The sequence below is a fragment of the Trachymyrmex cornetzi genome, unplaced genomic scaffold, assembly GCF_001594075.2.
Source record: "Trachymyrmex cornetzi isolate Tcor2-1 unplaced genomic scaffold, Tcor1.1 scaffold125, whole genome shotgun sequence".
Classification (NCBI taxonomy): Eukaryota; Metazoa; Arthropoda; class Insecta; order Hymenoptera; family Formicidae; genus Trachymyrmex; species Trachymyrmex cornetzi.
Window position 1 is genome coordinate 379,702 of NW_017295817.1, and position 16,134 is coordinate 395,835.

General features: G+C 38.2%; 1 protein-coding gene across 1 annotated transcript in view; it reads right to left on the reverse strand.

Moving 5' to 3' along the window:
• Ih (hyperpolarization activated cyclic nucleotide gated potassium channel Ih) overlaps nucleotides 1-1,337 on the reverse strand; it is a 147,495-nt gene extending 146,158 nt beyond the window's left edge. The window contains exon 1 of the mRNA XM_018521904.1: nucleotides 1,091-1,337. Within this exon, the coding sequence (XP_018377406.1) occupies nucleotides 1,091-1,198 (108 nt within the window). The 5' untranslated portion in view covers nucleotides 1,199-1,337. The remainder of the gene's footprint in view (nucleotides 1-1,090) is intronic.
• Between the last annotated feature and the right edge of the window lie 14,797 nt (nucleotides 1,338-16,134).

Consider the following 16,134-nt stretch of genomic DNA (forward strand, 5'->3'; position numbering starts at 1 on the left):
CCATGAACGACGCAAAGGAAAACGAAATTAAGACTAATAATAATTTTATTGTGTGGATTGGTTTCTATTTTCTTTTTTTGCAAAGAGAAACAGATTTCTTCAGATAAATTATTAGTGGCTCGTTTTTTTTAAGAAGAAAGATCCTAGAATATTACGATAAACGTACTTAATATATTTTGTAACATGTACTTTCGTCGTGCCGCTGTCGCATGAGCTTTAAGCTCGCCTTTTTTCCAACGTCGAGCACATACAAAGCCAGGAACACGAAGCGCTGATTGGCGGGACGGATAAAAATGTGCTAAAGAAAGGCACACGGCGAAAACAAAAAAGGTGATGACGGTGGCGCGGATCAACCTGTGAGCAAGCCACATGAAGCGTAAGAGAGGGAGGTTCATACGTGGTGGGTGTGTACATCGATACGTTTATTAAGTATAACTAATACAAGGATCGTGAAGAGCTCTTGGATATGAACGCAGAGCGCGTGTTCTCGTGGACGTTTAGCTTCGTCGTCCGAGACTAAAATCGATCGTCTTCGAGCGAGTCCACCGATGGCAACATCCAAAGCACAGCGTGTCAGCAATAACATTATTTATTTGCATACATATAAGAATACATATATAGAATACACCAAAAGTCGCGCGTTTTCTTACAGCTGTAGAGATTTTTCTAAAGTTCCTTTAGCTTTTTAAGATTTTTATATATTTTAATTGAAAATCGAGCCTTTAATTATAGTTACATTAAATTAAAGATTATTTAATTGAATTATTTGAAAAATAAGGTTGATTATATATTTCTTTAAACTTCTATTCAATGTAGTAAAACTCTTTTTATGTCAATGTAATCTTTTTGTTGAAATTTTAAGAGTCAATTCCACACTCAGAAAAGAAGACATAGTGATGGCAACTTAAAAGTAAATACAAGTTTTATATATACATTAGTTTATTGAATTATGTATGTGTTAATTTTACATATAAAACTTGTCACCTTCGTAGTTGCTACTACTGCTTTCTCTCAGTGCAATTTTTTTGTTGCCAAAACGAAAGCGTGTGACTTTCGGTACACCCTTTATACATATTGGAGTGCAAAGTACAATGGTAGCATACATTAGAGGGTTGTTTTCCTGGTTGTTTGACGGTTGCGAGGTCATGGAGCGCCTCGGCCGCCATAGAGCCAGTCTGGCGAAGCCGTACTTGGTCATGGCCGCGCAGAAATCCGCCCTCGATTGCCTTCGGCTCCAGTTTCTCTGAATTCCCCTTTTTCGATCAATCCGTGCCCGAAGTACGGAAGTGACAAATCAGCTTCGACATCCTTCGACAGGCGCGCCGATAATCCGCGTTCGCGATAACTCGCGATTTTGGTCTACACGGCGGCGGTTCATCTCTTGAGCGCGTGAATGATCATGCGGCGCGTCTTCTCGATGCACTTTCGCAGGATATTACGAAATGACATGATCGAATCGTCTCTGTGAGCGGCGCGTATGCTAGCGATATTGAGAATAACGTTGAGCGAGAATAACGAATTGCGACGATCGATTATGGGACTTCGATCGCCGAGGAACATTGAGCCTTTTCTTTATTACTATCGTACTAGTGTTTTCTCTGAGCTGCTGCTGTTGCTGCTGCTGCTGCTGCTGTTGCCGCCGTAGATAGATATGTTCAAAATTATGTATTGAGGACAAGCGCGCACATATATACAAGCGACGAAAAACCGAGTACCGTGCTGACCGTGTCTCGACTTTGTGTCAGGACTTTCCCCCTGCACCGATCTCGGGGCAAGATTTAGGATTGTTTTTCCTCCAGCACACTCTCCGCTACGAAGTCCGGAAACAAACAGACGGTCGATCAAGCAGACGACGAGAAATTGTCCGTCTCCGATGTGTCGGCGATCGATTCGGTGTGACAGGGACGCGAATTTCGTTGCTCGATGAGTTACATTGGGCAAAGTTGCGCAGAGCGAGCGCATAAATTTCCAAAAGCCGTCATCGGTCCTTCGGCCGACCCGGCACCACGGCGGCAGTCGCTGAAATCGGACGGGAGGGGGATGGGGGAGAAATCGCTAATTGCAGCCTGATTCTCGCAGAGTCGAAAATGACTCCGCGATCTCGCGACGAGCGGTCGTCGTAAACAAGCGATCAGAAAAGACGTATAGCAAAAATAGTCAAAGAAGTCGCCGTCTTCTATCTTTTCTTTCCCTCCCCCTCAACTGGAGTCCTCGAACGGACGACGCTTACGAACGAACACTACGCGGTACCACGCTAAGTATATTAAGCTCTGATTAATTATAACAGCACAGCCGATTCCGAGCGGTAATAAAAAGCTCGAAGCGCGCGCACGCGGCTCACGCGTGCATTAAGCTCTGATTAAATAGCAGCACAGCCGATTTTTCGATTATATATAATAATAAAAAAAGGAGCAATCTCTCTTTTTTTCTTCCTCTATTTGCTTTCTGAATGTCTACGTTTCTCCTCCGCTTCCGACGATCCGTAATTCGCGCGCGAATTAATCCTTCCTCGTCCTTGCGCGGAAGGAGATCCTTTTTTCCTCTCCTTGCGCACTCAGTACTTGTTCTCTTTTACTTTCGTACTTGGCGTACACTCGATGGCAACTCGCCGATCTCGCGCAGCGATATCACGCCGATGGACGAAACGCGACTTTATCGCGAATACGCGGCAAAACTTTGATATGTGTGTCGCTTTCCAGAGTGCTTCGCGACGCCGATAAAGGTATAGGCGTCCCGGTAGTCAAGGCACTGGACATGCGCATCGAATGCAAGAACCGTACTTGTACCTCGTACTCTCTCTCATCGGGTTTACGAAAGATTCGGCGAACACCATGTGGATAATCTTGAAGTCATCTATGCTTTCATGCAGGATATTTCGAAGAACTCTCGCTTTCTGGAGTCTGTTAGAATCGTTTCGCCACTCGGACAGTGTATTTCGTTGTATTATCTCATCTATCGGTTTTTCATCATGTTTAGACCTGTATCCTTTAATTTTCTTCACATAGATCTATAAACTAAACGGTTATCGATATTGTATCGAATTCCTCGATGTTTTCAGTTGATCGTATCGTTTCCTTGATTCCTTCCGCTAGATGCTCGTATTTGGAGGATAAGGTGTGTGTACGACCCTCGCAACCCTTTATTAATCTTTATTATAGTTTTAAAAATGAATGACTATTATTCCCCTTAACAGTCGATTGCTGTCAGATTTTTCAATTTTCATTCCTTTAGATGTTACTATCTTTGTTGTGTTCTAATAACGGAGAAAAGGCGAATGAGATAATATAAATGACAAACTAAAACATGTAATAATTTTGTTGCGACCTCTAGCAGCTCTCGCGATAGCAATCGATGCTAATGTTTTATAATTGCGTGCGTTAAAGTCTCGCGCATGTCACGTCTCTTTAACTCTATCGACGGTTTTGTTCTGAATACAAAATTCCCTTCGTAGAAAAGTCCGCGAATCGATCGAAACTCTCTTTATTGCTCGCTCGCAATCCATCCGGCCTGATTAGCATAAAATCGAGAAGCTCGATCTAGAACGTGAGCGAAGGATCCCGTTTGCGGGTAGCATTCACGTAGTCTATATGCAATGTACTCGGTGCCATATAGTGCAATGATGTGCGCCTCATACGGGCGTAAACTGTCCTTATTACGTCGAGGAGTCGTCGTCGCCGCCGTCGCGGCGCGTTTCGGAAGGCGGAATTTTCTACGTCGGGCAATGTATCGATTGGCCGGCTCACCGTCCACGACCCACGACGAATCGAGCGGAAAACGCGAATCCTCTTCCGTGCGATCGCCATCGGCGCCCAATGTTACATCGCGATAAAATTAGAACGCTAGCGTCATTGACTGCCGGTATCGAACCGCCATTGCCACCGCCGCCGCCGCCGCCGCCGCCACCGCAGAACAGTTCTCCAAGTGTTGTGCACTCGGTAGTACCAGTCACTAACGGTATATAGATAGTTAGACCCTTTGTGATTTTGGATCCCCCGTTGAGCGACCGCGTTCTACAGGGTGGTACCACGACCCGTGCCGGAATAGGTCGAGTAAGCCGGGATTATTTTTGGACGGCCGGAAATACCATAAATATATCTTCCGGGCACTGAGCGAGGATCAAGGACGACGAGTCTTCGGCTTCCTTTTTTCTTAGATTTTTCCCTGATCCTCGAATCCCTCACGTACGCGGACAGCCGCTAGTATCATCAACTCTCGGTCGGTCGGTCGGTAGCGCACGTGACTCGAAGGTCGTGCTTCCTCCGAATCGATTGGACACCTTATGCCTGGTATTCCAGGGGACCGCCAGTCTGTCGGTACCGACGATCGGTCAACCTTCTCTTCCGGATCGATGGCACATCCGACCTCGGAAACGCCGACGTTCTCGAAGTCGAGATTCTCCTTGACCGAATCGCGTATGACTGCGCGATCGAATAACGAAATCCGATCTCGCCGCACCTTTCACGAGTCCTCCATCTCATGTTACAAAAGATACCACGCAGGATCAGTAGAGGACACTGTCGTTCATCCGCATTACCTTGTCCGCGTTATACATGTTCTTCATTCCCTTTGTGAATCCTATTTAAATACGACGTCCAATGTATATAGGTTCACGAGATCATTAGACTCGGTTTATGAATAATACTAATTTATCTCTTGGTATAGTTTTTAACATCTATCATCTATCATCATATCTTGTATCATTGTTCGATCTCGGGCTTCGTTTTTGATAAATTCCTAGCATAAATTCTTCGATAGAACGTGAGTGATTTTTTTTCACCATCGATTGATGCCGTATTCAACTTTAAGAACTTCGTCTTCGAATATTTCTTTTGGGCGATGCAGCCTTATATAAGTATAAGCCTTATGTTCTTGAAACTCTCACGATCCTGTCTCAATAGACGATAAAAGCTCGGGACCCTCGCAATCCTCTGGAGAACGATACTAAAGCTCTCGTGTAGTCCTTTTCACGGACAATACGAGCCTCACCATATTCTTAAGGTTCTCTCGCAGGCTCACCGTGCTCACCGATTTTCAGGCCGGGCTCACAGAGAAACGTTCATGTCGCACGAATTGATCACTCCCGAACAGCCCTCTCCAGGTTGAAGACGGGACCATCGTCACATATCCGCGGTGCTCTTCGTATATAGAGGGACGTCGTGTCTACCGAACGCGCATTTACCTCCCGTTAACCTATGACGAATTCCCTGATGTATACACAAAGGTGTACACGCGCTCGTTGAGAGCTCGTCGCTCTCCTCCGCGCCTCCCTTCGTTATCGAATGGCTACACCATCGCGCATACTCCGTCCCCGTTCAACCCTCGCCGCTCACCGCTTGCCGCTGCCAACCCCCGGTCGCGCGCACCCAGCCAACTCCACGTTCCCAGTGCAATCTTTATATATAGCCTTTCCATTTACGGAACATAAAAAGAGAAGAAATGGCTGTCGCGAAAATAAACGACAGCGAATGGGCCATCGTCACTGGGAGGATCGAAACAGACTGCTATCCATATCGATGGAGTTGCCTTCATTCTTGTCTTCTTTGTTGTGTAGAACCACTTTCGCACGATTACGCATTAAGTCGATTTCACGCGGATTGTCATTTGATTGTGAGCCCGACCGAGCGTGGCATGACAGACAGCGCACTGGTCTATCATGTCAGAGGTCCCGGGTTCGATCTCAGTAGGAACCAAATTATTTACGCTCGTGTTTCCTCTTGGAAAAGGCCGACAACTTTCCCCGAGAGTATTCTTGCTCACAGAAACACTTCTTAAAAAATCCGCCGTTCGGAACCGGCATTGAAACTGTAGATCACATATGTGCTGGTGACAATTGAATAATCAGCGTGCGCACAAGTATATAAGAGAGGCGTAACACAGGCCAGAGGCCTGACGTAAGAAGAAGAGAAGAAGAAAATCGTGAACTTATCCCTGCGGTATTCTTAACATTGTCCTTATTCACATCATTTGTCTTCTCGCTACTGTTACTGATTGCAAACCTAGTCTCGCTTTTTTTCTAATAGTTGGAGATTCGTCGAGTGCAGAATTTGGTATAGTTTTCCTGGTTTGTATCAATAATGATTTCAACTCTATAGTCGATGAATTATTTTAATCTGCAGTTTCTTGTTTTGTGTTTATTTATTAAAGAGAATGAGAAATCGATTATATGTATACATATGTACAACTGAACGAAGGTGTTGTAATTTAAATAATATAACTTTCTCGATAACAAAATATATAATCATCCCATATATAAAAAATTTTTACGTACAAAAATTTACATGCAAAAACTAAGGAAGAATTAATAATGGCGGATAATGAATTAAAAATTATGTTTTAATTTTTATTGTTTTAAAAAATCTTATAACGAAAATATCTATTTATTATATTATAATGCATTATTATGAGATTTGGGTATTATTTCTATTTTTCAAAATGTGTTATAAACTAGAACACAATTATTTGTATCACAGAGTAAAATAAAATTTGCGTTAAGAGCAGAACTAATTTCCATTACAACAGATTTCAGGATTAATTTAATTACCTGGTTATAAATATTTTTACTGCGGTCGTTTCTTCCATATGATCAATCAATCTTTGAGTGCGTGTGAAAGCTTCTATTTCTTATAGGGTAAGTGGGGTGAATATGCCACACTTAAGCGAAATTAGATTTTTGAGTAATTATTTGTTCAATTTAAAGTAATTTTACATACTGATCTTCTTCTTCCATCTTTTATCTATCATTTGTGTATAATTAGAATCGAATATATTCATTTTTTGTTATTAAAAATAAAGAAATACGAAAGTGCTGAAAATTGGGTAATATGCCACCATGCGGGTAATACGCCACATACAAAAAAATATATACAATATATTCAATGTATAATATATATAATATATATATATATACCTCGTATATGTATATATATGTATACATATATATATGTATATATACCTATATATACCTATATATTAGAGAAAGTACCTACTAGCATTTAACCTCAACAAAAGTAGTGGCACATTGCCCCAAGACGTCATTTCATCTTATGATGAGCCTGTACAGTACAACTGTTAAGAAAATGAATCAACGATGTACTGAATATTTTCGTTTTAACCTGCTCTAATAGATTAACAAGCTAATCGAGCTAAATATTGTGTAATGTTTAAATAATAACTTACATAAAGCACTATAAAAGTTATAAGAAGCACAGTTTCGTATACCATGCCGTCATATTTATCTCATAAAAACAATACTGTTGTCAGGAAATTGTTACTACTTATGGAATATGTTAAGCACACAATTATACACAATGTTGTAGCACTGACGCAAGCGCTGCTAATCGGTATCATTGTAAAACAAAACGTGTGGCATATTCCCCACACTGGCGTATTACTCGCACTTACCTTATATATTTTTTTCTGTCAACCATCTATCGCGCAATATTTCGTATACCATTTCATGCGTGTGAAACCGCTTTTACTGCAATCCGTATCTCGCGTGCAGCCATGCACTTAAAGTCGGTTCACGCGAAATGCAAATAGTTAAATGCTAAGCAGAGATCAAATAGTTAAATATCATCTTGATCTCGCTTGAAATTTTTCTATGGAATTATTACTGGAAATATCATTTGTTTCCAAAAAATACATATAAGAAATATCATCTACACTGTTAAATTCATAATGTCAAATTATATATATCCAATTTGATTTATTTTTAATCATTTCTATAGATCGCCATTTCTCCTACTTAATATGTCATTAATTTGACTAAAACAATGGAGTTAAACAATTTAACTCAAGAAAGTATATTAATGGTCCAAATTCAGTTTACTATTTATTAAATTCCTATGTTAATATGGCCGAGGTTTACTTTGAAACTAACCATAGAAATGGATTAATTTACATTTTGACACACATAAAAGTTAATAATGTTATTTAACTCAAGGCATTGCTCCTTTGGCATCTAACAGTGTAGGAAGACGTATTAATTAATTACAAATTAGACAATTATACGCTAATAATATTTCTAATCTTTGTTTATTATTTATCTCAATTTTTGTAATATTAATCTCTTTCATCTATCATTATCATGTCGGTATATTATTAACGATATATTATTAACGATTCTACGAATATGCTTGGAGTTAGGCGATTATCTGACTAATAATTATACGACAAAAATTTTTCGAGAATTTTTATGGAGAAAAAAACGTTTGTCATGCGAACAATTTGGTACAACTATCGACGATCAATTTGCGCGGAAGCGGCTTAATTTTTGTCGTTACGCGGGTATAATTCCGATTTATCCGTGTGCATTTCAATTCTGTTGCCAATATTTAACGCATATTTTCGCTTTTGACGCCGAGTTTTCCTAAAATGTATTTGAAGGATTAGAAATTTTTGCAGGTGTAATATTTCTCGTGCGATTCTTTATACATATAAAGATCTTTATAATTATATAAAAGACTCTTTATATAAATTTAAGGAATTCACTTTAGAGATTAGTGTCGAGTTGATTATTTACGTAATTTTATTTGTTGAAAAAAGTAATTGGTGAAAGTTTTAACCAAATATCTCGAGGTGTTTGCGCGTTTCGAATATATGAAATATTTTGGATGTGTTTCGCTTCAATTGTGAATTTGTTCGTTGCGAGTAAACTCGGTCGACTAAACATCCGATGACGTCAATATCCAGTTTTCGTCGACGAAACGAAAGTCCAGGAACAACGCGAAATATTTATCTCTCAACGATTGACGGAGAATCCTTAAATAAACCAGAGTTCTTTTACCGGATCGTTGTTATTGGAATAATAGAAGCCGATGACACATTTGGTTTTTACTAGCTGTGTCGAAATTTTTAGATAGTCGAAGCTGTTATATGGATCTTTATGTAAAGCGTAAAACAATAGACAAATCGGATTTATATTTTCCTGAAAAATTTCTAGAAATTTTTTTGGCTTGTATCCAAAATTAGATTTCAACCTTCATGACAGATTCTCTTTAATAATTTTTTTTTTAAGAAAAGAAAATATTAAATTTTGACTGTGTCTCTCTCTCAGTTATAATAACAAATTCCGAGATGTACAATTACATTAAAGGGCTTAAACAGAGTGATGTATCATTTATTTTGGAGAAATATCGGGAACATGAAAAAAATTATAATCAAATATAATAAATCTAATATTATTACAGTTACTGATAAAAAATTGTTAAGTAAGACATCAAGATCCTATCATAAGGGATTTAAGCAATAGAGGAATTGTATTATTACTTAATCCTACTGTATCAATTTACTATACGATCATATTGTTTGAATCAATATAATTAACCTTCCGCCTACATCGTGGGTCTTTTAAGAAATAGATAAAGTTTTCCTTTGTATTTTGCTATATAAAAAAATAATATAACATCTGAGTTCAAAAACGTTTAAAATAAAAAATAGAGATTAAAACAAAAAAAATTTTTCGATTTTTTACAACTGATTTCATAGGAGAAATTTGGTATTGACACAAAGGATCCACGGTGCGGACAACGTTAGTGAAAAACATCGATGCAGACGGAGGGTTAAAAAGCTCTGAAAAATAAAAAAAATTTCACAGAAAAAAAATCAACAGACAAAGTCATCAAATGTCAGAAAAAAAACAGGTTTTAAATAAAATATTAGTAAGAAAATAAATTACATTTTAAGTCAAATAAACAGCTGGGTTAAAACATGTATAACTTGAAAGAGATTTTCGAGCGATTGACGAGCGACGAAGCGTCTGATACAAAATAATTGTTTGGTTTCAAATTTTGACTTTGAATGATAAACATGAACCAATATATATGTATGGATATAGACATATATGTAGATAATGATTTCTTCTACGTTCCCGATGTTCCTCCAAGACGATACACCCTTCGATTCCGTTTAAAGTAGTCCTTTAATGTAATATATAATTTGTACATCTCGGAACTTTTACATTTTAACCAAAATACAACCTAAATTTAACATTTTTTTTTAGTATTATTTATTACAACTTTTCCATATTGCCCCTTGATATTCAGCTAATTAATTCCGGATTGAGATTCTGACAAGGCAAAGTAACAGTATAATTACGTTTAAGTTCCGAGTAGAAAGTTTTGTTGTTTAACCTAGAGAGTATAAAGTTTACTCTTTTTCGTTTTCGATCGTTCGAAATTTCATGTTGCCGGCATCTTAAACGTTTCTGTCGAAAATTAATTTCCGGATTGATTAGAGAATCCCAAGACACCCTGTATGCCGAACCACGTTATCAGATTCTCCCAGTGGCTATTTCGGGGTATCGACCAATCAGTGTTAAGGTCGGACGCGCCCACGATAATTCGAGGACTACCGAAATTCGTCCGGCCGACGCGCGGATTGATCCTTGACTTACTTTTTGCTCGCGCCGACACGACCAACAGACGTTATCGTGCACCAAAAGCACATGTAATTAAACACGATGACGGGAGAAGTAGGGGATGAGAAAAAGAGAGAGCGCGAGAGAGAGGGTAATTCAAACAAAACACAATTTAATCGTGACGCGCGTCGCGATCGTTCGTCGTTAATTACTCATGCATATGCAACGACGTGTAAAACATGAAATTAAAGGGACGCCGAAGGGGGTTGCGGAGAATTGGAACGGACAAAGTGTGACGTTTTTTTCGTAGAAGCATGAGTATTCGAACGAGCGAGCGAACTCGGTGCTAAATGAAATAATTACGCGAATCGTCGTAACGCAGCCACCCACGCAACCGCGTGTGGACCGAACGGACGTTCGACTGCTTTTTATTTTCTCTCACTCCTGTGACCACTGTATTACGTCGCTGCTGCAATAAAACGCAATACCTATTATCTGTGACTCGCGCATTTAATTGTTCGCGTAAAATAAACGCGCTCGCTACCGAGATCAATGACGAAGAGTTATCTCTCCTATAAACTACAATTCATCGATTTTTCTTGGATTATTTTTTTGGATTATTGCAAACTTCCGATCTATCTTTTCGTAAAGCAGACTTTTGTTATATATTATATAGCAGCACAGTTTTTCGTAATTTTATGTAAGAGAATTAATCTTTTTAGACTTGATTTTAATGTTACTATTAAAATTTTAAAAATTTAGTTTAAAATTATTTAATGGAATCATTAAAATAAAAAAACTAGTTTTAAAAAAATTAAAACAATTTTTTTTCAATTCAATACACAAGAGCACTTTAACAAGTAATTCGTACTAAACAATTAATTTTTTTTGAAATTTGAATTATTTTTTTCAAATTATATATATGTTATTTATATACATCTGATGTCGATAGAATTAAATAATTTCAACAGAAAATATTTTCAAATTCGATGTACATTGTAATGTACCTTCTCCTTCTCCGTCCATAATCCTCCGAAAGGATGTAGTGATTTCTATCATATGCCTGTGGTGCGCACACTGATTGTACACAGTCATAAGGAACCTATTAATACACTATACAAGACCACCTACAGTGTAACGTTGACTCCAAACGACAATTTTGTTTATAGAAGTGCACATGGCAAGGATACTCTCGGTGGTTTGCCATTGCCTGCCGAGAGGAGCTACGAGGGTACGAAAATTTTTCGGTTCTGCCTGGGATCAAATCCGGGATCTCTGGCATAGCAGTCTCGTACGCTGCCAGCTACGCCACGCTCGCGCTCATTGTAATGTACGCCGGGTCTAAAGTTAATAAAAATATAATAGCAGAGCAATATTAATGAATATTTAGAAATCGAAATATTGAAAAATATTTAAGTGTGTACACGTTGTACGTGAGTTCGAACGTTAATTACTGTTACTCTGTCGAATTGGAAATCGATTAACTAACACAGATACATCTTGGACGATAGTTAATTAATTCCTTTATATTTCGTAATTCGATTATTTCAGAGATAAACAGGAATGCATTGTTTTTTAAACTCTCTTCCATAGATGCACAGTATTATTTCTCTCCCGCACAATTATATCGTGTTCTGTACAAATGGATATCCACCGTTTTGTGTAACGTATATATGCGTTTGTCCTAAATTCCGTGCAATAATTTATTACGATAACAGAATATCGCGAGGTATCAGTTATTGAAGTGCAAATTATCAAGTGAGAATTTATTCAAAATTTATTTCGCCGCGGCAATCTGCTTTTATGTTTCAACGCACATATTGCGCAGTTAAGTAGAAACGTCATATTGCAACATATGCACGTGGAACGTCATCCTTCTTAGCCTTTTTTTATCATAATATCCTTTAAACATTGTTTCAAGATTAGTGCCAATGAAAATCGCGTTGTCGAGTGTTTCTTTCATATTTTATTCATATTTTATTGCGTTCATTTATTTATGTATTATTTGTTTTATCGTGTACTTGGTCGAAACATGTACTTCATTTTTTGTTGCATGTATCTCTATTATCTTATTATGTATTCTGTTACAAAGCGCACTGTCACGGAGCAGCTCGGTTTAATTACCGCTTTGACTTATAACATTAAATTAGTGAAAAAAAATGCATTAAATGAAAAGTTCCTAAATGCGCTTTTCGAAGTTTACGGAGCTCGACGTGGCGCTATCGCACGGTGGATGTAACAAGTTTTAGAGCAAGAGTATGCCCAGGCAGAATGTGCCATCTAGCCGCAACGAAAGGCGGGAGATTATTGATCGTAAAAATGGCGCTAACGTAAAGTTGTGTAAGGCGGATATCAAGTCATAATTTTCGATAGCTTTGACGACTCGGATCAATTTTTAAACGATCGCTCCTCTTATTTATTAAAATAATGAAATTTCTGTAATAACGATGACTATGCGGCTGAATACTTCGATGACCTTCATGTTTAAATTTAAGAAAGAAAGAAAGGGTATACTACCGTCTTCAAAAATCTCGTTAAAAAAATTTAAATTTTATTAAAACGTTTTCAAATCGTATTTAAGTTGTAATTTAGCAGACGGATTCTTAACTTTGAGACAATGAGTTACAATTTTAAAAATTGAAATATAAATTATTTATTATAAAATTATATATACAAGCACAAGTTTTCTCTAAGATATATACGTAAGTAAATAAAGGAGAATTTACAGCTATTTCTTTATTTATTAAAATAATGTGTCGCAATCAAATAACTTAATAAATTTCGCCTAGAGTCAATTAAAACTTTTGACAATAAATTTTATAAATGATAAAGTTAATATATCTTATAATCTTAATGAGTTACTATTCTCCCTTTCAAAGGTTATTAAATATAAGTATTTGCGAATCTTAATAATTACGTGAGTTAATAATTGTTAATTCTATCATTGAAAAACTATTTGATTATTTCGCGACTAACGTTTTCATTTATCTCGATCGGAGAGATAACTGAATTGTTCGAGCAAGCCTATGGAAAACTAAGGGAAACCGAAACAAAATTGGATGCAGTATTTTTTACAATTGACAAAGAAAGTAAAATATATCGACAAAGCCCGTATTACATACGGGTCTTGGACCGACCAAATTGGTGAAAGTAGCGCAGAACAGCACATTCGTTTCTACGTGTTTCCGGAGCGGAACCACATTGAGAGCTCCCGGAGGATACGGTATAGCTACGCAATCAGACAAAGTTGAAAATGGACTTACAGGGAGAACGGCCAGGACGTCTCGAGCTTCTGCGACGGGCGCTTCTCGTGCTTCGCGGCATGCCGGTTCTCAATTCCGTGGCAACTATATGTGGAAAAACACAAAGAGACAGAAAGATTAGAATTAATTCCGTTTCGCGTTACATATTGTGCATATTCGTAGGGATTTCGTGATCTCTCGCTGTCTCGCGGATCTCTTGCTCTCCGTGGTTGCTATGCCTTGTATCATCGGAGTGATGAGAGGAGCGAGAGTGCAACATCGTAATAAGTATACGCTCTAATAAATATTACAGCTGGCAACTCCGATGTTGTACTCCGTGATGTAAATATGTGACTTTAGAATACGTAGATTCATGCATCATAACAGGAAACATCAGAAGTTTAAGAGAGATAGACAGACAGATAGAGAATCAGAATCAGAAGATCGTTATTATTTATTAGACATTCTGGGACTACGTCCCTCTTAAAACGTGCAAGCATTTCTACAAAAAAGAGAAAAGCAAAGTTGAGTGGTTATAGAGACAAAGTTACGGTATACAAAAATAACAATAAGAAAGAAAAAAGTGTGTAACGAGAAAGAGGGTGTGTATGTGTGTGTATGTGACTGTGCAAGTGAACGTGTACTTGTACAGATACGTGTAGAGAGAGAGAGAGAGAGAGAGAGAGAGAGAGAGAGAGAGGAAAGATAAAAATACATGTATACAAAGAGTACTGATACGTTTAAATAAATTCATTAACTAACGAGTGGATTTGCATTCTTACAAAGAAAATCGTTGCACGACGTGCGAGCAAATGAACTGGATGAAATCAACCGCGAAAAGGAATGAAACACAGCGGCGTTTAATTTAAAACATATTTAATAAAACAATATATTATCCAATTTTTTGCATCGGAAGTCCATTTATATCGAATACTTCGTCTAGTGAGTCTGACAAATTTTAAATCGATTTTTTTTTATAACGAGGTCAATTAGACACCGCTATTTTCTGCATTAAGTATCTCGATGACCGAGATTTTTTTTTTTACTAAGCTAATAGATAAAAGATGAATATTTGACGCGAGTTGCTTGATCGATAAAAGATTTCTAATTAATTAAAGAGACCATATTTACACACTTAAATATTTATGATAACAGCAAGAGAAGATTTCGAATTGAGGAATTTTTTTAAGTGGAACCACTCTCACGAATCTTTTTCAGCAACGCATATTTTTGTTAAAAGTGCATACGTTCGGTACACGCGTTGCGAACAGATTGCATAAGCTCGATTCAGCGGAATCGCGCATTGCGAAGCATGTATATTCTAAATAAATAGCAGAGATAAAATAGATTGGCTGACAAAGAAATTAAATCCCGTTATTCTCGCTTGTAGAATCACAGTAACATTCTTTAAATTACAGTCACCATTACATAAGCACACATACTGTCGATTTATTCATACCGTTTTAAAGGCCATTTTGTATATAATAAAAATAAAATCGCGACTCTCGATCTTGATTTTTATCTAGCATTGCTTATAAAGACATTCGAGGAAATTTTTCGATTCAATGTTCGAATCGAAAATTTGGATGACAGCCAAAAACCACTTCAATTTACTAAAAATTCTGATATGCGCTATGTAAATACTAACGACAGCATTGTGTTCAGCGAAAAAATCTTCGGGAAATATACTATCGCACTTTATAGAAAAAAAAGTTTTTTGTCGAGTTTGTTAGTGTTATTCTTAAATAGCCAAATATTTATCAAAAAAACACAAAGCTTTCAGGCGTCAAAAGAATGTTAAACGTTACACTAAACCAGTCCCTCTAACGTCCGATTAACTATTACTAGAATTGTCCAATAACTTGGATTCGCGTTCCTAAAATGGGAACAATCGCACGGCGTGCTGTGATTTAAATTAAATCAACGTCGACTGGAAATTCTTTCTCTCTCAGGGACCAATTTACCACCGACGAGTGTCGTTGTATTAACAAAGTCGCTCGCGAGAGACTCCACAAACGAGACTCACGGGTCTACCAGAAGCGCGTAAAAGCGCGTAGCGGAATCGTCAAGTCACGCAGTAGACAGGAGTTACTCGTGCACTTTGCGACATACCTAACGCCACTCACGAAAGATCTACCCACGCATTTGGGCCGAGAAAGGTATCGCGGTCAAGATTCCGCAGGGCTCGATCGCTGCAATATTTCGACTGTCGGTGGCAACGGTGGCAGGTAACGTACACGCGGTCGGTCGATACCAAACGCCGGTGTGACCTACAGGATACATCAGTGGTGATACGGCACCGCGCGAAACACACAGTATATCCATCCTCTCAAGCCTTCCCTTCCGTCCTTACCACCCCTCCACGCCCATCCTACACACGTGCTCGACGTGCCTGTACGTGAAACTCCAAGTGCTTGTCATTGTCTGGCGCGGAGGGCGCTTGACCTTCCGCAACGTATCGAACACACACCCGATTTCTTTTCAGTCTTGTGCGAAGAAGAGTCGCGGCCATATTTTTGAAGGGAGAAGAAAGAA